The sequence below is a fragment of the Bos mutus genome, chromosome 6 (genome assembly GCF_027580195.1).
Source record: "Bos mutus isolate GX-2022 chromosome 6, NWIPB_WYAK_1.1, whole genome shotgun sequence".
In the NCBI taxonomy this organism is placed as follows: Eukaryota; Metazoa; Chordata; class Mammalia; order Artiodactyla; family Bovidae; genus Bos; species Bos mutus.
The window spans coordinates 25,591,201-25,617,546 of NC_091622.1; the positions used below are offsets into that span (position 1 = coordinate 25,591,201).

Consider the following 26,346-nt stretch of genomic DNA (forward strand, 5'->3'; position numbering starts at 1 on the left):
CAAAAAGATGTAGTATATAAAAGCATAATTACTCCCCAATGATAAAATAATAGTCAGTCTAATTCACACAACGGTATTTCATAATATGGGAGGGTCCAGGTCAGGGTTTCCGAAAAAATACTTTCAACATGAAATTTGCTAAACAAACTGAAGGAAGAATTCTAAAGAACAAATTTTCAGATTTATTAGAAATCAGTCAAGATGGCATATTTATTATTTGACAGGCAGTGTGTAATAAGGTCAATAAATGATTTTTTGAACAGCACCATATAATTAATTTATATCTGTTTTCATGATCATCTCCTATGTAGCAAGCATATATCAACAACTGATGAATTAATTACACTCATTTATTTTTTAAAACTGGAACCTAAGTCAGTGTTTTTCAAACTACAACTTATGATCATTTAGTGGCTATTAGAGGGCTATGACTTAACATTTGTTTAAAGTAAATAAACTGAATAGAAAATAGACTATATACAGGCTGTTGTGAAATCTTTGGCTGTTAATTTATACACACACATATATACAGATTATGTTATAAAATACAGTTCTCACTCCAGTTCACAATCAAAAAAAGTTTGAAAAATACTGCCCTAAGAATTTTCACTAATAAAATCAGCTTAATTTATTCATATACTGAGAAGCATTAAAGCTAGTATAATAATAATTTCAAAATCTGACAAAAAGACTATAACCATAAACTACTCTTTATAAATGCTGATATAAAAATCCCAAATAAAATATTATCTAGCAAAATCCAAAAAACACATAGTACACTATGAATTGAGTGAAATTCATATTGGAAAGACAAGTATAATTCAATATTAACTATCAATATAACTCATCATAGTCATAGATTAAAGATTGGAAAATAAATGATCATCTAGAAAGATAGCTCTGATAACACAACCAGCTACCACCTTTACATGATAAATACAAATCTCAAGCCAAGAACCAACATCGTGGAATGCCCACTATCAGCACTAGTATTGTTAGCACTGTTCTGACAATACCGCAGACATATTTAACTAGAGAAAGAAATAAGACATATAAACTTAGAAAAGGAACAAAATCTTTATTAATTTCAGATATGATTATATATCCCTAGAACAAGAGAATACCTGGAAAATAACTAGAAATAAGAATTCAGCAAGTTGGCAGATTATAATATATAAAAATCAATAACTCTGCCATACACAAAGTGAAAGTGAAAGTTGCTCGGTCGTGGACACTCTTTGCAACCCCATGGACTGGAGAGTCCCTGGAATTCTCCAGGCCACAATACTGGAGTGGGTAGCCATTCCCTTCTCCAGGGGATCTTCCCAACACAGGGATCAAACCCAGGTATTCCCCACCGCAGGCAGATTCTTTACCAGCTGAGCCACAGGGAAGCCCAAGAATACTGGACTGGGTAGCCTATCCCTTCTCCAGCGGATCTTCCCAACCCAGGAATCGAACCAGGGTCTCCTGCATTGCAGGCGGATTCTTTACCAACTGAGCTATGAAAAAAACAAATCAAAAAATACAGAAGATACTATATTCACAAGAATAACTTAAAGAGATAAAGTATCCAGGAATAACTTAATGTTAAAAGACCTAATGAAGAAAATTTTTAAATACCACTGAAAGACATACAGGAGACTTAAATAAAATAGAAAAGCATACCCTGTTCTTGGATAGGAAGACTCAATATTGTAAAGGTGTCAATTCTTCCAAAGTTAGTCTATAAATTTAATACTATCCCTATAAAAAATGGTAATGGGACATTTTTAGAAACCAGACAAGCTGATCCTAAATTTCACATGGAAAAACAAACATGCAAGAAGAGTCAGGAAAATTCTGAAAAAGAGAGCAACAAGGCCTACCAAATATTAAAACACTCCATGCTGCTGCTGCTGCTGCTGCTAAGTCGCCTCAGTCGTGTCCGACTCTGTGCGACCCCATAGACGGCAGCCCACCAGGCTCCCCCGTCCCTGGGATTCTCCAGGCAAGAACACTGGAGCGGGTAAAACACTCAATAGCTATAATAATTAAGAGTTTGGTGATGGCATATGATTAGACAAATGGGTTAATGAAACAGAACAGAATCCAAAAATAGACTCAAAGATATATGAAAATATAATACAGTGATATAGGTTACATTTTAAATCAGTAAGAAAAAGACTGATTGTTAAAAACAACCAGTGACGTGACAATCAGATATTCTTCTGGGAAAAAATTAAGTTGCAGCCCTACTTCACTCCTAATAATAAATAAGTTTCACATGGGCCCAAAATTTTATCACACACACAAAAAGAGTAAAATCACAGAAATAGTAGAAGAAATCATAGGAAAATATTCTTATTATCTCTGAACCAAAAAGGTCTTCCTAGGTCATAAAGCCATAAACACCTTAAAAGAAAACACTGACAAATTTTGCTACAAAATAATGTTGAAAGTTTGTCATAAATGTAAAGTTATAAACAAAGACAAAAATGTAACTATCTGCTTAGGAGAAAACATTTTATAGTACATCAAGAGATTATTTTCCTCAATATAGAAAGAACGTTTATAAGTCAGAAGGAAAAAACTAAGTAATCTGAGAGGGAGAAAAAAGGCTAAGGATATCAATAGACAGTTCAAAAAGAAAAATACAAATGATTTTTAAAAGTAAAGAGATGGGGACTTCCCTGCTGGTCCAGTGGCTAAGACTTTGAATTCCCAATACAGGGGGCCCAGGTTCAATTCGTCAAGGAACTAGATCCCACATACTGCAACTAAGACCTGGCACGGCCCAATAAATAAATTAAATAAATAAATAATAATAAAAGTAAAGAGATGCTCAACCTTACTCATAACTTAAAAATGCAAATTAAAATAAATGCAAAGTATCATTTTTCATCTTTCAGATCAGCAGAGATCATAAAACTTGATAACATACTAAGCTGAGGAAGACAGAAGAAAATAGACTCTCACATGTTTTTAACTGAAGAATCGCTGAGATTTGTAATTATCTCTCAAATTTTTTTAAATGCACGTATCCTGCGATCTAGCTGTTTTACTTTAGACAATTCGCTTATAGAAATGCTCTCGACATGTGCACAAAGATGCACGTGAACAGTGTGCACAAGAGCAGTTCCTGTGGTCAAACTGGAAGAAATAAAACCTGGAAATAATCTAGAAATAAACTGGGAAAAACCTAGAAATAAATTCATAGGAGTCTGGTTTAATAAATTATAACATGTACACACAGTGGAATACTTCACTCATTAAAAACATGGTGGTTAAATATTAAAAGCAAGCTTTTAAAGATAAGAAAACTTGATTGCCATCATTTCTACTTCCAAACATTTCACTTAAAAATAAAGCCTATACAATGAAACACCAAAATTAATGGGGTTATATGAAAAATTTAATAAAATTCCATTAATTATAGTCATATGGATAATAGCATAACAATTCTCAGAGAACATATGAGGCAGTTAATTTTATGTGTCAACTTGGTTAGGCCACAGTAACTAGATACTTGGTCAAATAATATTCTAGATGTTTCTTTTTCATAAGGTAAAAAACAAAACAAAACAAAAAAAAAACAAATGGTTTTATGTGACCTTATATGGAATATTTACAACATAAAATACAGTACCACAAGGTGAAAAGGCGTATATGCTTGTTCGTTTTTTGTATAACTGGATGGAGAGGGTGCTAACACGTGTATGCACAACAAAGACTGCTGAAAAATTCTCCAAGAAATCATTAACAGTGATTACTTCTGGGGAAACGTACTCACTTTTCCCTTCATAACATTTTATGCTACCAGAATTTACCTTATCTATGTACTTTTTTCTGAATACCAGACCACCTGACCTGCCTGCCTCTTGGGAAACCTATATGCAGGTCAGGAAGCAACAGTTAGAACTGGACATGGAACAACAGACTGGTTCCAAATAGGAAAGGAGTATGTCAAGGCTGTATATTGTCACCCTGCTTATTTAACTTCTATGCAGAGTACATCATGAGAAACGCTGGGCTGGAAGAAGCACAAGCTGGAATCAAGATTGCCAGGAAAAATACCAATCACCTCAGATATGCAGATGACACCACCCTTATGGCAGAAAGTGAAGAGGAACTAAAAAGCCTCTTGATGAAAGTGAAAGAGGAGAGTGAAAAAGTTGGCTTAAAGCTCAACATTCAGAAAACGAAGATCATGGCATCCGGTCCCATCACTTCATGGGAAACAGATGGAGAAACAGTGGAAACAGTGTCAGACTTTATTTTTGGGGGCTCCAAAATCAGTGCAGATGGTGACTGCAGCCATGAAATTAAAAGACGCTTACTCCTTGGAAGGAAAGTTATGACCAACCTAGATAGCATATTCAAAAGCAGAGACATTACTTTGCCAACAAAGGTCTGTCTAGTCAAGGCTATGGTTTTTCCTGTGGTCATGTGTGGATGTGAGAGTTGGACTGTGAAGAAGGCTGAGTGCCGAAGAATTGATGCTTTTGAACTGTGGTGTTGGAGAAGACTCTTGAGAGACCCTTGGACTCTGCAAGGAGATCCAACCAGTCCATTCTGAAGGAGATCAGCCCTGGGATTTCTTTGGAAGGAATGATGCTAAAGCTGAAGTCCAGTACTTTGGCCACCTCATGCGAAGAGTTGACTCATTGGAAAAGACTCTGATGCTGGGAGGGATTGGGGGCAGGAGGAGAAGGGGACGACAGAGGATGAGATGCCTGGATGGCATCACTGACTTGATGGACGTGAGTCTGGGTGAACTCCGGGAGTTGGTGATGGACAGGGAGGCCTGGTGTGCTGCGATTTATGGGGTCGCAAAGAGTCGGACACAACTGAGTGACTGAACTGAACTGAACTGATGCTGCCAATTGGGCATCCCTGGTGGCTCAGTGTTAAGAATCTGCCTACAATGCAGGAGACTGATGTTCAATCCTTGGGGAGGGAAGATCCCCTGGAGTAGGAAATGGCAAACCATTCCAGTATTCTCACCTGGGGAAGTTTCATGGACAGAGGAGCCTGGTAGGCTACAGTCCATGGGGCTGCAGGAGATGGACACGACTTCTCAACTAAACCACCACCATGCTGCAAATTACCTATCTTCTCTGTGTCTCACTATAATTAATATAAAATGGAGAAGACAATAGAACCCACCACAGGAGTGCTCAAAGTATAAAATGGAGTAATACACGTAAAGAAGTTGACACAATGTTTGACACACAGTTATGAAAAAATAGGTATCAATTATAGAATCATCAGCATCACTATTACTATTATTATCATCCCATTACTACTATTTCTATTACTGCTACAATACAGAATCTTTAGTTAGGCATGCACTCAGGACCTCCACCATCTGCTTTTATGTAAACAGATATTATTTAATTAAGGCAGGAGAACATGTTAAAATAACTTTTTTTTAAAAGCTAGAATTTGATATAACAACACAAAATACAGTATTATGTTGGATGTAGCCTTTAACAGCTATATAAATAATGTCTTCAGAACTGATTAGATTTCTAGTGTGAGGAAAGAATTTTTAATTCAAATATTCTAGTTTATCTTGGAAAAAAAATATTAGAAATGCAGCAATGAAAATTTTCTACTAAAAAAGTACTCTTTTCCTTTGCAGTAGTCATCAAGCTCATAAACTGAAAATATGAAGAAACAGCAGAGCAGAATTTACCTAAAGGGTGATCAGCATAATCTGGTCTTTGAATATAACTTGGCACTGGCCTTGTTGGCATCTGAAAACAACAAAGAAGTTAGCTGGATCCGATTCAAATGTGAAAGTAACTTTCATTATTAAAATCTACTAACAATGCAAATAAAAGTGGGGGGATAAATACCAAATAAAAAAGTTCATTCATCTTATTTAAATGAAAAAAAAAAATAAGTTTTACAGGACATCTTAAATATCACAACATGTCTATTTCGTGAGGACTGAGCTTTACTTTCCTGGTGCTACTGTCATGCCCCTTCCCAGAACATGTAAGCGACAGAGAGAGTGCCAGAGGGCACTGAAGATCTATGACTGCACACAGACAGGGGAGGCACCTGTGTTGTTCCAAACAAATCCGTGAACCAAAGCAATAACGAAATGTTGTCTCGAAGTAAGTGTGCACCGTTATGTTCCTGGTCATTATCTCTGGAAACTACGATTAAAGAGACTTTCTTACATTTTTCCAAATTTTAAAAATTAAAGATGTACTTCTTTAATAAAAAGACAACAGTAAAAAGAATTTAAATATTTCAGAATGACAAATTTCAACTTAAATCAATTCCGAGGTTAAGACTCTGAAGTCAGTCCGCCAAAAACACAGGAAGGAGCAAGAGGGGCAGAAAAGTCTTATCTAAATTAAAGTAGAACTATATCACAGTAAAAAAATTTTAGAATAGTAGTAATATATACTCCCATTATCCTGACCTAAAAATATCTATTCTACCTCATTTTTTTTTAATTAAGGAAGTCTTGATCCTTAATCTAAAATTTCTTCTGCTTCATGACTGGCAATTATCCCTACTAACTTGTAAACAACATACCATGAAAGCTAAAAAGCTAGAATGTAACCTTAATCCTAAGCACATGATTCAGAATCGGAATACAAATTATAAGAACCATTTTTAGGAAACTGAAAATTATGAAGACTGGTTTAAAAAAATATTAAATTTTTATTACCTTATTTACTCACCAGTGGATAATGGGGTCTGAGTTTTCCAGTATATCGATAACCTGCCCATGGATCAGTGTTGATATCACCTTCTACAGTCCAGGAAGACACTTCTCGCTTGGCCTTTTCATCTTCTGGGAGATGGACGGATGAATTAGAGAAAGAAATGCCTCAGCACTCAAGCCACTAAGCAGCAGCATATTTTTAACAATCACATACTTGAAAGCCAAGCCAAAGAGCCCAGGCACAAAATCAAGCAAACTTCCACCTTAACCTGAATCCCCAAAATACTATGTTCTTGCTCTATCCACAACCCTCTGCCTCCTGAAAGATCTAAGTGTCTTGGGAGAAAAAGCCCAAACTAAACATATTATCAGTTTTTACACAATGTTGAATAGGAACAGCACGTGGTCAAACTCCTTTTCTCAAATAAATGCTAAATGCATTCTCTCTACAGTGTCAATTTACAGGAAGCCTGTTTTTTGAAATATAAAACGTGAGCCTAGTCAAAACTTCCCAGCTGAGGGCAGACATTATGAAATGGGTTCCATGCTTTTACTAAAAGAACAGATTCTAAATAATCCCCAAGCAAATTTAAAGTTTAAAAAAAAAAAAACAACTTCTCACTTAGCTGATGACAGACTGTCAAGTAAACATTTTTAGTTGCTTTGAAAATTTTATGAGTATCGTCTGCTTTTTTTCAGGAAGGAGGTAACAGAAGGAAGAACTATATTAAATTAAAGTAGAACTATATCACAGTAAAAAAATTTTAGAAAAGTAGTAATATGTAAGGGAGTAATAGAAGGGAGTAGGAAAAGGCAAAGATAAGGGGAGGGAATAATCAATCAAAAGTTACTGAAAATTCATTAGAAATATAAGAACCAAAGACCCCAGGTTAGTTAATAAACCCAGGTTAGTTAATAATATATAATGCTGCATTAACTGAAATGCACCTAAAATCTTTTTCACACAGAACATACCCTCAATGGTATCTGAGCACACTGCTTATCTACAAACTAAAATAGAACTACTAACCTGAGACTTTAAACAGCAGGAATTCAAATCCCTCCCACACCAAGTAACAGCCTATATACTTCTCAATGTATACCAATCTTTTCCTGATTACTGTTATGCTCTCACAGGTTTTAAAAGTCAGGCTTCAAATAATTTTAGGGAAAAAACTCCCCTTTAAGTGATCTATCTAAAATACAAAATGGGAGAATAGATACTTTAAGCCAAAGAGGAATGGTGAAATGAGTGAAGGTGGTCAAAAGGTACAAAAATCCAGTCATGTGGTCAGTCAGTCCTGGGAATATCATGTACAGCATGGTGACTAAAGTTATCAACAACAACAGAGAAAGATAATCTAGTCTCATTTTCTCATTTTACAGATGAAGGAACGGGGGAATTTTGGTTCACATGGGCAGAGAAATGTGGAAATGCTGCTTACTAGTAGAGTATTCTCTCCACAAAGCACGTGGTCAACTTAGGCGTGAAAGACCCTTGATGTGCAATTGACAAGAATGCAAAAATACAACCAATCCATTCACATTATTTTGGAAGAAAATATAATTATAATAGTACATATGAAGTAAAAGAATAGAAAAGAATAAGAAGAGAAAAGAGAAAGAAAAGCTCTACTACGCTACTGAATTTTAGGTATTTTTCTCCCCTATGAAGCTCAAGAAAGCCTCTGTGAATGCTAATGTCAATAGGAAAGCTGTTTTTCATTCCAGGACAAAAATGGAACCTATTCATTGCCACTGGGGTTAAACATTATAGTGACGTGAAAGTAAAGTCGTTCAGTTGTGTCCAACTCTTAGCGACCCCATGGACTGTAGCCCACTAGGCTCCTCCATCCATGGAATTTTCCAGACAAGAGTACTGCAGTGGGTTGCCATTTCTTTCTCCAGAGGATCTTCCTGACCCAGGGATCGAACCCGGGTCTCCTGCACTGCAGACAAACACTTTACTGTCAGAGCCACCAGGGAAGCCCCCAAACATTATAGAAAATAGTTTTAAATGCAGGCCTGATAACCTGCTTTGGCTGTGATAGCACCAAGTGCTTCTGTCTGAATTATGAAGCTCAAGAATAATTTTCACCAGAAATATAGCACAGAATAGCAATCAAGATGCAGGCTTTTTGCTTTAACATATTCCAAGGGAGAATGCAGGGAAAAGGAAGGATGTAAAACCTTTCAAAGCTTCCTACTGATCTGGATTCTGAACTGTCCACAATCAATTTTCAAGAGAATTCAAAGCAGACCTCAAACAAGCATTATAACCCAAAAGCTAGCTAGACAAGAATGACATATGGCAAGTTCTTTTCTAATCTCTAGGTGTAATTTACTTAGGGAAAGTCATTCTTCCAAAATAAATTAAACTATTTAAGGATAAATTTGATCTAAGCCCCTAAGTCCTAGACACGTAACAGAAATCCAATAAACAGAAATTGGACTGGGGGTTGGTAACAAAATTGCACATTAACTGCTCTTCTCACAAAGACTGTGAAAGCATAGGCCAGCAAAAACAACACCTGTAAGTTGTCTCTCAAACATCACCATGCAACAGGGCCAGGTAAGCTGCAGGTGGTGTCGGAGAGAACCCGATTCGTACAAGGTCAGATCTCAAGTATTACACATCACATTCTTCTTTCTCTAAAACACGTGGCCTCCTCCAGTCAGATTTCACAAAAAACTGCCCGTATCTAAGCTCTGCCTGGGACAGAATTTTCTGACCACAATCCTGACTCAGTTCTCCCGATAAATGGCTGCTGAGCACTTACTAATTACTGCCCATTTAACCCTCACAAGAAACCCATGATTTCGGTAGTTTGGAGGTGAGGCTTAGGGTAATCCATGCTCACAAAGCTTGCTGCAACCAGTTCTGAAATATTACCTAACCTCTTCCCGGTACAATCCAAAACTCAAGCACACTAGCTTGGAAGGGCAGAAGAGTAGAAGAAAAAGTATTATTTAGAGGTGGTTGGTTTGTTCTGGCTGTGCCACGTGGCTTGTGGGGATCTTAGTTCCCCAGCCAGGGACTGAACATCAGCCACGGCAGCGAAAGCACTGTGTCCAGCTGGACCACCAGAGAATTCCCATAGAGATGCTCTTTTTTTAAGTGAGTTTTTATACCACATTTTTGGCTATTCAAAAGACACTTGTCAAACACATCCACCTTTTTACTTTAGGAAAATCGGCGACAAAGAAAGTGTGTTAGTGGTAAGTGTAAAAGTGTATACTAATACAGTATTGAGATGTGAAGTGCTACAACTTACACAGATCAGACCAAAGGCAAATGCTAATACTACGTAAACTCTGGCAGTAGGTATGCATAGGAAAAATGCACTCAAGCATCAGCATTAAAGCCATTGTAACATCAGGCTTTCCAAGATGTTACAGCCAAGTGGTCTTCTTCCCTAGGACACAAGAAAAATAAATGTTGCTCTTTAACTCACATTTGGAACTTTCCTAAGGCCTCATTAACTTCTGCAACCAAGAAAACTCCTCCAAGTCCTAACTATTTCATTAGCGAACTCCAGCAAACATTTTCTGAAGAAATAATACCAATACTACACAACCTTTTCCAGAAAAAAGAAGGGGAGGAGACATTTCCCATTTTATGAGTCCAGGATTACTCTAATGCCAGATCCAGTCAAAGATATAAAAGCAAATTACAGACCAATATGCCACATGAACATAAATACGACTCAGTCATCTTTAATTAGAGATCAGTACACAGAACTATTTGCTATGTTATCTCACTATAATTTCTTGGACTAAGGAGCTATCTTTTAAGCCGCTCTGGTTGCTTCCCAGCCCAACCCTAGCTCTTATTTCTTTTTTCCCCTATTCCCTTTCTCAATACTCTCCTTAGCTCTGGAGATCATGTTTCCCCACACCATCCCCTCCTCTAAGACTGTTACCCACTATGGTTATTAGGGTGTGAAAAATACAGGACTGGCCACCTGAGGGCTGACTCTACCCAACACCACCCAAAGGGACCAAGAATATTAGGCTCACCCAGTGAACCTAATCCCATCAGATCCAAGAGGGCACAATCTGAAACACGGCATCATACTAAACTCCAGAGATGTACGTAAAACACAAGTAGTTTCAGTCCAATACAGTAAAAATTACTTCGGGAACACCAGCTGTTTAACTGTCTTGTAGTATAAGTCATAATAAAATAGTCCTATCTTCAGAAACCCAATACTGAAGAAACAAGCACACTTCACTGAGCTGGTAAACACTTGGAGAAGAGACTCATTTCAAGTTCTTTTAGTAGCATACTCTTTCACCTCAATCCTTCAGTTCCCTATGCTTTACATTCCTGGGTGCCTGCAAGCACGCTAGGTTCTCACTCATGTCCGACTCTTTGTGACCCCATGGACTGTAGCTCACCAGGCTTCTCTGTCCATGGGATTCTTAAGGCAAGAATACTGGAGTGGGTTGCCATGCCTTCCTCCAGAAGTTCCTGGGTAAAAAATGTTAATAATTGGCTCAAAGAGCTCTAAAATTACCTAACACATCTGATGCACAGTATTTAAAGTATGAGTAAATAAAATAAAGTGGCATATTTAAACCTATCTCTACCCTTTGAGGTAACAAATCCTGTCATTTATGTTTTTTTAAACTCATTTACTCACAATCACTTTTCCTCATCTCTAACCATATTTCCTCCCACAATAGCCTTAGCACTTCGACTAAATGCAGACTTCACTTTCTATAACCACAGAATGTCTTTTTAAATTTTTATTTCCTTTTCCTTCAAATGGTGGTTAAATTGATCTCAATGAGATTTTGAAGGTATATAAATATAAAACAATCTACCAAACTTTACCAAATCAGCAAATTCCTTAAAAATATAAAGTAGATGAACTAAAAATACCAAAATCAGTTAAGTTGAAAAAGAAACCTTATACCAAGAACCATGTACCATCTGCCAGTCCTTCATCCATGAGGATGGCAATGCTATAAGAACAAAAAGCCCTTGTCAATTTTCAAGTAATTGTGATGAGTTGTCTTGAGCTAGCCACCCTAAAGGCTTAAATTTATAGGATGAGTTGCCAAAGCAGGAAAGATGACTTGAATCAGTGATAGATCAGTGTGGCTGACAGCAATAGCTAAAAAAGTAGCCAATAGTTTCACTTTGTGGTGTTTCACAAAGGAACTTCAAAAAAGAAAATTAAACATCAGGCTACAGGTAATAACATTAAAACACCAAAAAAACAAAGTGATACAATTCTGAGTTAGACAAAGCAATTGAAATGGACACTACACAAAAACAAAAGCAATCTGATTAAATGGAGCTCCTGCACCCCTGCCTGCAACACGCAAATGCTTCAAGTACAGGACAGAGTGGGCGCCAGATGCCAAGATCAGGACATTCTCTGGTACTGGTCAAGCCAATCCAACTATCGTAGCAACCATCTCGTGTTTTCATGGTTCATATGCAATAAAACATTAACAAAGGTATTACTCAGTCACATTTTACTTACATGATTGAACACCACAAAGCACAAAATTGCCCTAATTCTAGCTTCTGGGATTATATACTGTCAGAACATTCAAATACACACTTACAGAGGTGTAAGAATTCTTGTCTACTGCAAGAAGTCACTTCAATGAAAAACAGTATAGAGATGTGTAACTTTACTTACTTGCTTTCTTATGCAGTAACTTGTGAGTTGCCCAACTTCCTTTAAAACATTCCTAAAAAGAACAAACATGAAAATCAGTGTCACCTTCCTTAACTGGAAACATTTTAGTCATTGTTATATTTCAATTTTATGTTACCAAATTATTTTGAAGTATTTGAAAAGAACCCTGAACCAATGGAGCAATCACACACTGCTGCTGCTGCTGCTGCTGCTGCTGAAGTCGCTTCAGTCGTGTCCGACTCTGTGCGACCCAACCCCATAGACGGCAGCCCACCAGGCTCCCCCATCCCTGGGATTCTCCAGGCAAGAACACTGGAGTGGGTTGCCATTTCCTACTCCAAAGCATGAAAGTGAAAAGTGAAAGTGAAAACGCTCAGTCATATCCAACTCTTAGCGACCCCATGGACTACAGCCTACCAGGCTCCTCTGTCCATGGGATAGTCCAGACAAGAGTACTGGCGTGGGGTGCCATTGCCTTCTCTGAATCACACACTAGGAGGAAAAAAAAATGAGGAAAAATTTACAGATTCCTCCATGATTTATAGTAGTTTGATTCCCAGTTCATCATCTATCACTATTATGTTAGTATATCCCAACACAGATAACCATTTTTAAAATGAATTTTATGTTCTACAGACAATGCAGTAGTTTTAAATGCTTGTTCAGGGCTATATATAATATCTTATATGTCCAAATATTCAAATGCAGTTTGAGACTGGAAACTGAACATCTTTAATGTTTAATGATACCATCTAGGCTGAGTATTCATTTTACTGTATCAATTCCTATAGTGCAATACTTGACTTTTTCAGACCACTGAATCCTTTGAGAATCTTGGGAAAGTAACCATTCTTCTCCACAGGAAAAAATATATCTATGCACATATAATGTACAGAGTGCCCTGCAGGTATAACATGCACTGTATATTGATACTGGAGAAGGAAATGGATGAATGAATGGACGTGTATGCATATGTTTATATGTACACAGGTGCTGGGCATTCAGTAGTAAACAATACAGGTCCATTGGAGGCAAATATTACATGGCTAATTATACGATTAAATACATAGTTTAATCCTAAGGAAGCCTACAGGCTTCCTTGATGGCGCAGATGGTAAAAAATCTGTCTGTAACACAGGAAACCCAGGTTCGCTCCCTGGGTCCGGAAAATCTCCTGGAGGAGGAAATGGCGACCCACTCCAGTATTCTTGTCTGGACACTTCGTGGACAGAGGAGCCTGGTGGGCTACCGTCCATGGGGTCACAGAGAGTCAGACACAACTGAGCGACTAACACTTTCACTTTCCTAAGTCCTAAGAGCTAAAAAGTAAAATACACAGAAGAGGTAGAACACAAGAACTAAATACAGAGGCAGGGGTCAGATCACACTGAAGAGTCTGCTCTATTCTAATGATAACGGAAGCCATGAAAGGGTTTTAAACAAAAGAACAACCTGATAACTTGGTTATGCATCCCTGATCTCCATCAACAAAACCAAAATTAAAACTCCTGTTAGTACACAGAATGGTTCTGAAGAATTCCAAAACACTGGCTTTTAATACAGGCAATCCTTGCTATGCATAGTAGTATAGAACCATTAAAAACCATTGTACAATCTGTAACCATAAAAAGCAACCTTCAAAATCAACCAGAAAATTGTTTCATGATCTTTAAAACTTTTTGCCAAAACATTAAAAACTCTCTTACTCTAGGTTATAATATACAGGAAACTTGAAAAATTTGTTTAGTATACTGTAATTTAAAACATTAGATATGTTGAAAATTAGAGTATTTTACTTTTTTATTCAAAAACTTATCAGATGTACGGCAGAAACCAACACAATACTGTAAAACATTATCTTTCAATTAAAAATAAATAAGATGTTGAAAAAAAACTGATCAGGACTAATCTAAACCTGTGTGCCTTCTTCTCACTGAATAACTCAGCAGATGGAGTGAGCATCTTTTTCATGCTTGGTATACTTTCTAGGTTTGCAACAGCTTCCAAATTGTATTCTTTGTACTTTCAATACCTCTGAGAGTTCCTTTAATGTAAAGTTTTTATTGATGTTCCTTCCCTGAAGACATTATTGATTCCTTTCATCACAATCATTTTCCTCATTTATAATAACCAGCCTGTTTCTGAGTTCCTCTGACTGCATGCCTAGAGTCTCTAGAATGGTGGGCATTCATTCGGTCAACATCCCCACAGCCAGCTATTTCTTCTACAATTCCATTTATGTTCCACTTAGGTTTCACATCCAGCAGTAACACCTAGCGTTTCTTTGTTGCATTTTCTTCTTAGCCAATTCCTTCTTTCAAATGATTCATTTTTGTAAAGTGTCATATAAGTTTATCACTGGAGAACAAGAAAGCTAGGCAACTACAGGCTCTGCTGTCTACAAGAGAACCAAGTGACAGATGCCCAGGGACCAATCACTGACAGGCTTTGAAAAAAGTAGAGGGGCCAGTCGCTCACTAATCAAGATGCAGGGCTGTGATTTCCAAGGTCATCTGAGGAATGAATAGCTAGCGGTAAAGTCTCATGTACTTCACGTCATTACCTGTGTGGTTGGGAGACTGGTTTTAACTAATCTGTGGTAACTAAATTTATGCACATCAAAATTACAAAATAAGATCTTCCTTTATATAATTGGCAACCTGATACAACCTATTTATAAAGCTTTTCTAAATAGGTTATGTGAACAAAATACTTTTGCCTCACCCAGCATCTTTTTTTACCCTCACAGAAGCTGACGCATATTTCCTTAAATAAAATAACATCTCTATCCCAACTGATTCAATTTAGAGAACACAGAAGTTTACATACCAATTTAAATCAAGAAAGGGAGGGGGAAAGAACATCAGAGAGGAGAGGTAAAAGAAGCATTTAAAATGTTACAAAAAATCCACCGCCTGCTTATTACTAAGGATAATACATACTTCATAAAGGGCTTATAAGTAGGAACAACTTAAAACTCACATGATTTTCTAAACTAAGTTTCAGGCAATGGCAAAAATCATGGACTTTGAGGTCAGACCTGTACCTTAGCTTGATCACTTATAAGTTGTACAACATAGAGGAAAAAATCTTAATATCTTTAAGTCCCACTTTCCTCAACTGTAACGTAGGGAAAACTGTGTAAAAATGTGTGGTCAATAACAAGTGCTCAATTCTAATTATTATCCATTTTATTATTTTTAAAAGCAATTTAAATTTGGAATTTGAAAAGACGGTACACCTATATACCTTCAATGTGTGCATCAACCCTGCCCTGAATTCTTAGCTGATGAAAACTTACGGCCATTAGGAAGCTAGTGATGACTGTGGGCTTTGTAGCTAATGAGCATCACCATTCCGGCTTCCCTCATGGCTCAGTCGGTAAAGAATCCGCCCACAGTACGGGAGACCTGGGTTTGACCCTGGATTGGGAAGATTCCCTGGAGGAGGGCATGGCAACCCACTCCAGTCTTCTTGCCTGGAGAATCCCAGGAGGAGGCTGGCGGGCTACAGTCCATTGGGTCTCAGAGTCAGAAACAACTGAGCGACTAGGTACAGCCCAGCACCACTGTTCAGGGAACCTGCACATCATGGAAGGGGATCCAAGAGTGGGAACAACCTCAAGTTTGAACAGACTTTCCGGCCAAAGCAGCAAAGAACACCAAGAACAACAAACAGCGTGCCAGTTCAAGGGGTGTGAGCACAACCTGTGACTAACCTTGGGCAGAGTTATACGCTATGCAGATGCAAAAGCAAATAGGAAGGCAGGTTTGGGTTTGTTTTGTTTTGTTTTTTTAAATTTAAAAAACACTGAGCTTGGGAACTCCCTGGTGGTCCAGTGGTTAGGACTCAGCGCTTTCACCACCGTGGGTCAGGTTCCATTCCTGGCCAGGGATCTAAGATCCCACCAGCTAGGCGGCATGGCCACAGAATAGCACTGAGCAGAGACATCAGGAGCCACGCTGCAAAGGAGACAAAAGTCAGACTCATGGACTTCGTGGAGCTCGGAGGAACCACTGAGCTGGCGATGAGTTTACCATCCTCCCCCACCAAAATCACCAGGAGTAACATGGAGGTGAGCACCAGGGCACACAGAGTGGTCCAGAAGCCTTCCAATTCTGGCTCAAGGAACAGAAAAGGCAACCCCTAGTGCTCAGAGTACAGCCCACCTTCTCTTCTCGTCCCTGTCCTCTCACACCCCAAACCCCAAGTGAACCCAAAACATGAGCGTGTAGGAACCAAAGTGCTGAGCAGGAGGTATCTCTTTCATCAGTAAAGCTGCAGTCCAGACAGGATGGGGCCAAACCCCTTTACTTTCTTCTGTCTGTGTCCTCCTGTCATTTGGCCCAGACAAAGGCACAGTTGTGACATACAGCAAAGGTAGGTACCTACAACCCCAGCTTTCTGGCCAGAGGACCAAAAACGAGAATTCCCAAGGAAGGAGCTCCCTAAAATGACCCCATCACGTTGTTCATAATACGAACTACTGATGTGTGTGAGAACAGAACTAGCAGAGACCATCATTCAGGTCTCAGGGACAGATGTGAATGGCGCTGCAGAGGCTTTGAAAACTGCACGGACACTGGAACCAAAGAAGGCAGGTCAGGACTTGCAGGCTGAACCTAACCAGATGAGTTAGTGGCCAGCTAAAACTCAAAATATCAACATTCTCCACAAGATTTAAACAAGACTCGAGATTTCATAATATGCAAAACTTCCCACAGGATACAATCTAAAATTATCCAGCATATAAAGAACCAAGACAATCTCAATTTATAAGGGAAGTGAGTCAACAGACACCAGTGCTAAGCTGACACCAATGTTGGCATTAACTGACAGAATTTAAAGCAGCTATTATTAAAACGCTCCAACAATCAACCAAAAACACTCTTATACCAATGGGAAAAAAGAAAATATTCCCAAAGATATACAGAAAAACCAAATGAAAATTATAAAACCGAAAAATACAATAGCTAAGCTTCCCTGGTGGCTAAGCTGATGAAGAATCTGCCTGCAATGCAGGAGACCTGGGTTCCGTCCCTGGGTTGGGAAGATACCCTGGAGGAGGGAAAGGCTACCCACTCCAGTATTCTTGCCTGAAGAATTCCATGGATAGAGGAGCCTGGCAGGCTACAGCCCAAGGGGTTACCAAGAAAGAGTCAGACCCGACTGACTAAACACAGCAGCAGCATCCAGTAGCATAATGGAGATGACAGGAAAAATTCAGTGAACTTAAAAGACCAAAGAAACTATCCCATTTGAACACAGAAAAGATTAAAAAAATAATAAAAATAAAAAACAGAGCCTCAGGACCAGTATGACAATAACAAAGAAAATTACTAAGGATAAAGAGGAAAATTACGTAATGATTTTTTTAAAAGGTCAAATAACTAAGATGATATAACAGTTTAAATTGTATATATCCACAGAGCTTCAAAATACATAAAGCAGAAGGTAACATAAGCGCAAGATGAAACAAAAATCCACAATACGGTTGGAAAAAAAAATCAACCACCACTCATAATAAAAACTCTCAGTAAAATAGAAGAGAATTTCCTCAGCTTGATAAAGATTATCTACAAAACGTCTACAGGTTACAGCAAGCCCCCTATATACAAACAAGTTCCGTTCTAAGAGCAGGTTTGTGAGTCCAATAGTTAGCGCAAGCACCCAATTAACACAATCAGCTATGCAGTACTGTACTGTAATAGGATTATAATACTTTTCACACAAATAATACATTAAAAAAAATGCAAAAAAATCATTTCTAATCTTATAGCACAGTACCTTGAAAAGTACAGTAGTACAGAACAACAGCTGGCACACAGGGGCGGGCACTGAGTAAACGCGCAACAAGAGTTACTGACAAGGAGGCAGCGGCGGCGAGAGACGGCAGAGCGGAACGGTCGCCAGCAGCAGCACGGAGGGAAGCTGCAATTTCACTCATGCTTGACACGGATGGCACAGGTTCTGGCTCCTTGATGTTTTCAGTTCTATCTACTCTCTTAAAACTACAATCCAGCAATGTCTAGGCAGTATCTCTTTTTTTTCCTATCACAGACAAGCCGGAACACTGGACGGCATTTTGCAACCTTCACGTACCGTTCTTCGTTTGGGTCCTATGCCTCAAAAACTAACAGCGCCTCCTCAAATAAAGAAAATCCCCTTGCCATTTCCCATGTTGTGAATCTCTTTGGTTCTTCAATTACTTCTTCCTCTTGTCTCTCTTGGTCCTTTCTCTGGGCCTCCGATTCCATCAGGTCTTCATTAGTAATCTCCTGATGTTGCATGGCAACAGTACTTTACAGTAAAGTAAACAAAAGCACAGCCTCGTGTGGAGGACGCATGTGACAATGTACACCAGACACATGAATTTAAACACAACTGGACGTGCAAACATACGTTCATATCTTTTAAAGTTTGCAACTCTCCAAGGTTCATATGTAGGGGGACTTACTACACAGAAAGCTAAGTGAATGGAGTTGTACAAGGAAGGAAAAGTAATTATACCGTAACAATAATACATAATACTTATGTAGAGCCTACTATGTGCTAGTCACTATTCCAACTACTTTACATATGTTAAGTCCTAAGAATCCTATGAAGTAGATACTATATATACAGTACTCATTTTACTGATGAGAAAAGTTGAGCCACACTAAATGACCTACCTGCCCAAGGTCACACAACTATTAAGTGGCAAGTAGACTACATAACTCAAAACCACTTTACAAGTCAGAAGAGAGCCACATGGCATGTGAGGAGTATAACTGCCAAACTCTCTTCCTCCATCACAGGAAACCTAGTGACAAGGCCTAAACCAAATAATCAAGACAGAGAAATACACCATGTCTTTTAGAGATATGGAATTGAATGCCAAAATAATCAGTTTAAAGTGGTGGAAAGAAAACCAAATTCTGGGGATATAACGTACAACACGATGAGTATAGCTAACAATATTGTATATTTGAAAGTTGTTTAAAAAGTTCTCATCACAAGGGAAAAAAACTGAAACTGTGAGGTGATGAATAATAACTGAACTTATTGTGGTAACTGTTTCACAAAGTATACAATATCTAATTATTATGTTGTATACCTTAATGGGCTCCCCTAGTGGCTCAGTAGTAAAAAGAATCCGCCTGCCAATGCAGAGGACCTGGGTTCAATCCCTGGGTTGGGAAGATCCCCTGGAGAAGGATATGGCAACCCACTCCAGTAAGAATCCCATGGACAGAGGAGCCTGGCGGGTTACAGTCCATGGGGTCACAAAGAGTCGGACACGACTTAGTGACTGTACAACAATACCTTAAACTTATTCAATGTTCTGTCGATTTCTCAGTAACAATTGAAAAACTAACACCAGGTTAAGAGATACCTGGTATTAGAATATTTGTTTCTAAGCCATATGCATGTGTTTTCAAGAATCAAAGCCATATTGAATACATAATAACTGGCATAATCTCTAAAATGTCCAGTGCACATATATTTAAGTTCCTTTTCTACAGCCAGTATTTTAAGCTGAATGCCGTTTTCCAGCTGCAGGAAGATTCTCTCTAAAAGACAAATTGTTTTCTGAGTTAAGGCATCTTGTCACTTAAAGTAGATTTAAACCAATTAATACAGCATTAAGGCAATGTGTTTATACTTTCTGCTCACAGTGTGACCAACTGGACAGCCTACTCTTTGCTCCACAACTGGGTATCCCCCCAGTGGCCAAAATACACAGCTCGTCTCTTTCAACCTCTTCCTGGGGGACGTCACCTTATGGTGAACAAGGCTTGTCAGGCAAGCATCAGCAAAGACAATCATGTTATTCTTTCTTTTCTCATCAATCTCACATCCTTCCTAATGTTGTCGTTCTTGTGACTCACCTCTTACAGTGGGCACATCTAAACATTCAGCATTATTTGTTTACTGTTCCAAGTTTCTCCATTCAGAAGGTAATGTTATTTACAACATGACAACATCCAAAAATTCAATCATCAAATCTTCTTGAATTTTAAATAAACAAAGAATTTTTTATTCTAATTGCAAATGCATACCATCTGGAGTGTATCAGAGTAGGTGCCAAGTTTTTCTTTTTACCCCTACTGATCACAGAACTCTTGTAAAAAGAAATCTAGAACTCTTTAGTATTTAAACAGAAAAAGAGGGGCTCTGACTGGGACAGGAGCAGGAGGTGGTACCACTCTGACCTATGCCCAATTTCATACATATCTTATCTTTCAAAGCAATTAAGCTTCAATAATCAGATGCCTTCCTCCTCTCCATTCAAATCATACTTTCCTTCAAGAGTTCAGAAGATAACAACAAATGATTTTAAATACAACGTTTTCTGTAAAACTCCTCCTGTTCCCCAGTGAGAAATGACACATCCTCTAAACCCTTTAGCATGTACTGCCTCTACAATTCAATTAATAATCTATTTCATGGTGATCTCTCTTAATTTGATTCTCTAATAAACTGTGAACCAACTAAAAGCAATGTAAGTTTTTTAAAGGAACCATATTTCAAAATGATTCTCCTTGATTGTCACTTCATACTGGGGAAAGTAAAAAGCCCAAGATGATGTGCAAAGACCAACAGTTAAGTTTTGGTTCCCACCTTAAGTATTCATGGTAAACTATTTTCTTTTCATATCTACTCTAAAAAGTCACAGCTATGGAAAAACTGCCAAGATTTAGAAATAACCCTCCTTGATTCTATTTGGGGGGGGGGGGGATTAACAAGATTATCAACTTACTCCTAAAAAAGCAGAACATGTTTTACATTTTTCAGACTACCTGGTGTTCTAAAGCTTACAGTGCACTGGATCAATGTCAAACCATGTCAATTTCTCTCCCAATTAAAATTTCAATGTAGCTATCATCAACCATTAATAAACATGCTGAAATTCATCACATTCACTGAAAAGCAGCTATTCAAATAAATAGCCCTGTATTTTCCTCAGAGGATTTCAGAGTGTTTTGTACCTGGTTTGTGAGACCTACATCAAATCCCACCTTTTTAATAAGAGGACTAATAGGATTATTCTCATTAAATAAACTGAGGAACTGTCTCACAAAACAGCTTACCTAGCTAAAGACTTGTATTTCAAAATATATGAATATTTGAGGAAATGAAGGAATCAAAGTATTCATAATAAATACTTCTCAGGACACCCGCCATCCTCTTACTTGCTGAGGCCATGAAGTAACAAGGGCACAGTCTTCAAGACCCCTGACAGCATCAAGTACATTCTGTGCCTCCTAGTAACTCCTGAAGACTGAACACTGTTCCTTCCTTATACCACAATCTCATTCTTCTCCCATTTCTTTACCTGACTAGGACCACTCAAAACCCGTGAGTGACTTATTCTCCACACCATGAAGAATCAACCTCTGACTCTTACCTGAGCAACCTTTCCTTCCTTATCTCTGAAAAATGTACCAACAACCTAACTAAACTAGGATGAGAGTTCCCCCAGAGAATACCACACTGTCCTTTCCCTTGCACGACCTCGTCTATCTGTTCCTGACACTCATATTCACATCTTGTCCTCACAAGTTTTAACCTATCCCTTCAGTCTGTTACAAATGCTACCTTCATAAAGTGTCCACACCATACCTCATCCCACCCCATGCCTAACAACAGGGCACATGTATTTATTCAGCACTTCTTTGACAGCGCTTTGTCTCACTACCCTGCTTTCCACCTATTTCACTGCACCAAAGCACTGGCTACAGAGTACCTACTAAAACTAGAATGGTTAAGTTTTTACCCCACTTTTTCTTAACACCAAGAGATATCTACCAAGTTGTAGGAGCTGATATGGGGTAATACGGTTCTCAGTCCTGAACAGGTCCTCGAATCACCTGGAAAATGTTTCTTTTAAAATACTCATGCTGTTCTCCACAAGTTAAGCAGAACAGTGGTTATCAGGGCTGTGTGGAGCAAGCAAAAGAGAGCTGTTTAATGAGCTGTTTCAGTTCTGCAAGATTAAAGAAGTTCTTGAGATATGTTCTACAACAATGCAAATATAATAAACACCACTGAAAAGTACCCATAAAAATGGTTAGGATAGTAACGTCTCTATGTGTTCTTTACCTGTAGAAAAAAGAAATTCATTTTTAAATAAGTTAAGTTACAAAGCTGTATGTTATACAAAACAATGATTCTGGTTTTGTTTCAAAAACATAAAAACAACAAGTAACACATGAATGCTGACCATATGCCAAGCACTGATTTAGGCAGTACTATATGCACCGTTAATCCTCACAACTCTACAGGGTAGATTCTATTATTTCCTATTTAACAGATGAGAAAACTGAAGCACAGAAAAATTAACACGTTAAAAAAAGCCCACACAGCTCATTAATGGCAAAGCCAGGTTTTAAATGCAAGCTCTCTTGAGACAGTTTCCATGCTCTTAACCTCTATGTAATAAATATATAAAAGTCTGAAAAGATAATAAACCAAACTGTAACACACTCTTAGGATACGATCATGACACAGCTTTTACTTTAAACACTTCTGTTTTAAATTTATGCAAAGATCATGCACTGCTTTTTATAACAAAAAAACAAATGGAGGTATTTACATTTAAAAAAAATATACTCAGTGGAATACAAAGTCTCTGGCCCTGCTAACAATCATTTTATTTCCTTGTATTTCTGTACTCAGACTCTTCACCACTGCAAGGCTGTGGTTACTTGCTGTAACACACATGCCTCAGCTTGCTCCTACTTCCATAAACATCCTTCCCCTGGAGAGAATGTCCTCTCCTCCTTGCTAACAGACACCTTTTTACTTACCTTTTTATTTATTTTTTCCAGTGTACCCAAATCCATTTCTTAACCTCTCCTGCAGAAGGCCTTCTAGGACCTTATCTATACCATTTTGCACCTTTTTATTACGCTGCTTTGAAAAACTGCCCATTAGCAGTTTTATTTGTGTCCTCCAGAGCCATCAGCACACTTTCTTGAAGATCTCAGTACTTTTCTTCTAGAGGCAGGGACTCCAGGCAGTGGCTCAGTATGGAGCTTACTGAGCAGGCAGAACTAGATTTCTAAAGACATTCCTACCAGAAACAAGGGCTCATTGGAGACAGGCTGGATTCCAGATCTGGGACAGGGAAGCTGCAAGGTAAACCTTGTTTGTCTTGGGCCAGAGAGCTAGGGAACAATCAGAAACTACTGGAGGAAGGTCAAAAGGACACAGAATCCACTGTCCTTCAAAGGCGCTATGGTAGGTAGTTAATTACAAAGTGAAAAACAGCATACAGTGAGCAGGCAGCACCTCCTAACCAAGCGATCACATTTAGGAGCGCCTCCTGATGTGACAGAATATGAAGCACACAGCATCACTCACGAGTCCTGTCAAGTGAATCCTGACAGAACAGACAGGGGATAAAAGAACAACTTAGAGACACTACGAGGAAATAATCAGATAACCAAGAACGTGTGCACTCTGTTAGACAACTGACTAGTCTCTTCAAAAAGCCAGCATAATGAAAATAAAGATGAAAGGACTGTTCTATACTAAGAAATGTAACAATCACACGCTACTTGTGAGCTTTGAAAGGATCTTGGTTCCAAAATTAACCAAGAACACAACTACTGAAGATGTTCAGGAGATAACTGATAAATTCAAATAGGATTGACTATTAGGAAATATTAGGGAATTCTTGGCAATATTCTTACAGGTAATCATGGTACTGTATTAATAAGTAAGAAAGAATATCCCTGTCATTAGAAGATACATGCTGAAGATGGTTACATGTAACCATGTAATGAATGGGTAAGGTGTCATGTTGTCTGTGACTCAAAAATTTTCAACTAATACATATACAAATGCAATACACATAAGAACTCATAAATAAAGCAATTAGAGCAAAATATGTAGGTGACGGTATACTGCAATTAGTTATAAGACTCTTCTTTAAACTTTTCTATGTTTGAAAATCATCACAGTAAAAAGCTAGGGATACTCAATCAAGTTATAAAATAATTAAAAGAAAAAAATTCCTTGTCTATACTTTCACTTAGCACCTCCAGGTCATTTAACTTTTTTTTTTTAAGTACTTCCTGTCCATACAAGTAACCTCTTGGCCTCTTGAGGACAGTAAATTTTAGCAGGTTTGCAGATGCAAAAACAGCCCAACAAATGTTGTTATTCATAAGTAACACAACAGGCAAAATCCAAAAATGTCTATTAATGTCAAGTCCTAGATAGGATATGGAACAATATAAAGTTTCTCCTAATGGGAGAATAAGCACAATCACACTGGAAAAAATTCTGGCTCAGTCAAAACATAGCTGAATGCATACATAACCCATGACCCAAGAACTTTTCCCCTGGTTGTATACCCAAGAGAAACTCTTGCACATAGGCATCAGGAGCTAAGTACAAGAATGTTTAGAGTAGTACTGTTTATAATAGTAAAAACCTAGAACAACCCAAATTTCCATCAACAAAGGAATGAATAAACTGATACATTAATTCACAAATACTATACAGCAATGAAAATGAAAGAACGAGAGCGACACGCAACAAGGGTGAATCTCAAGAACAGAATATAAAGCAAGCAAGTTGCAGAAGAATACGTGCAATGATTTATAAAACTTTCAGAAACATCAAAACGAAACAATGCGTATCTAAGGAATCAAATACATGGAAAAGCAAATGAATGATAAAGGCAGCTCAGAACAGGGAGTACCTCTAGGGTGAGAGACACATAGGTGCTTTCTGGTTTTACTTGCTTCATTAATATATTCTTTTTAATAATTCAGGTGGTTAAATACAGATGCATTTACTGTACCATGTTTCTTTAGATACTGTGGTTGACTTACTGTTAGTTTTTTATTCTATTCAACATCTAATAAAAACAAATGAGTTTTAAAAAAAAAGTACAGATCCTGATTTTAAGGTACTTAAGAACCTCAATTCAAAAGCAATATTAAATCACATAATACCTCCATTTATATTTTCCTCTACATTTTAGTAGTGAACTATGCAAGGTTATCAGTATTCAAATAGTTAAGCCCATCACTAGTACCCATTAGTGAAATAATCAGTAAGAAAATAAATGCCCAGTCAGAGAGGGGGGGAAGAAGTCATGTTACATCTAAAACCTAATGGCATTTACAACTTACCTATTTTACTAAATGATCTGAGCTCATGGCTTGATTGATAAGGCAGGGCAACCTTCAGAATCTGATGCAAAGGGCTGCCCCTTTGCACCTTTTATCAAGGCAGGAACAATTAATACAAGTTCTCAACAGAGATGGAAACGTCTCTGTTGCCTGCCACTTTATGATAAGAAAATTGCTAAAGTCACAAAATCTCACTTATACCCTACCCACTCTTGAGAGGCCTGAGCCTATGACCTAGACAAAGGCCACAGTAGCAGACCCCATGACAGGGATTTTAGGAATGCCTTCCAACAGACACCACAGAGCTCTGGTATATCAGGAAGAAGTCCCCACTGAACCTGGCTATAAAACAGACAGATTACTGGGGGAAAAAAAAAAAAACAAAAACAGAACTTTTAAAAAAGAATAGTCAGAACACCTTAACATGAGACCTATCCTCTTAATAATTTTAAGTGTCGATATAGGTACAGTGGTACAGAACAGATCTCTAGAGCTTATCCATCTGCAGGACTGAACTTAAATGCCTATTGATTACTAACTCTCTATTTCCCCCTTCACCCATTCCACTCTTTGAGCCTATGAATTTAAACAATTTCAGGTACCTCGTGTCAAGTGTAGTCACTTTTGATGATTGGCTAATTTCTCTTGGCACAAAGTCCTCCAGATTCATTCATGTTGTGGCACACTGCAAAATTCCCTTCTTTGTTAAAACTGCCTAGTATTCCATTATATGTTTATGCCACATTATATTTACCCATTTATATATCCATGTTGTTTCCACAACTTAGCTACTGTGAAGAGTGCACAAAAAGAAAAATCATTTGCAATGAACAGTTGAGAGGACGTTTCAGAGGTCCCTGTCCCACGTTCAACTATTGCAGCT

The 26,346-nt window shown here is 38.0% G+C and overlaps 1 protein-coding gene across 1 annotated transcript in view; it reads right to left on the reverse strand.

Annotated features, from left to right (window-relative positions):
- The window catches only part of METAP1 (methionyl aminopeptidase 1), a 50,852-nt gene that overhangs the window by 18,521 nt on the left and 5,985 nt on the right, over window positions 1–26,346 (reverse strand). The window contains exons 2-4 of the mRNA XM_005898808.2: window positions 12,331–12,382; window positions 6,687–6,799; window positions 5,681–5,741 (exon numbers count right to left, since the gene is read on the reverse strand). Of these exons, the coding sequence (XP_005898870.1) occupies window positions 5,681–5,741; window positions 6,687–6,799; window positions 12,331–12,382 (226 nt within the window). The remainder of the gene's footprint in view (window positions 1–5,680; window positions 5,742–6,686; window positions 6,800–12,330; window positions 12,383–26,346) is intronic.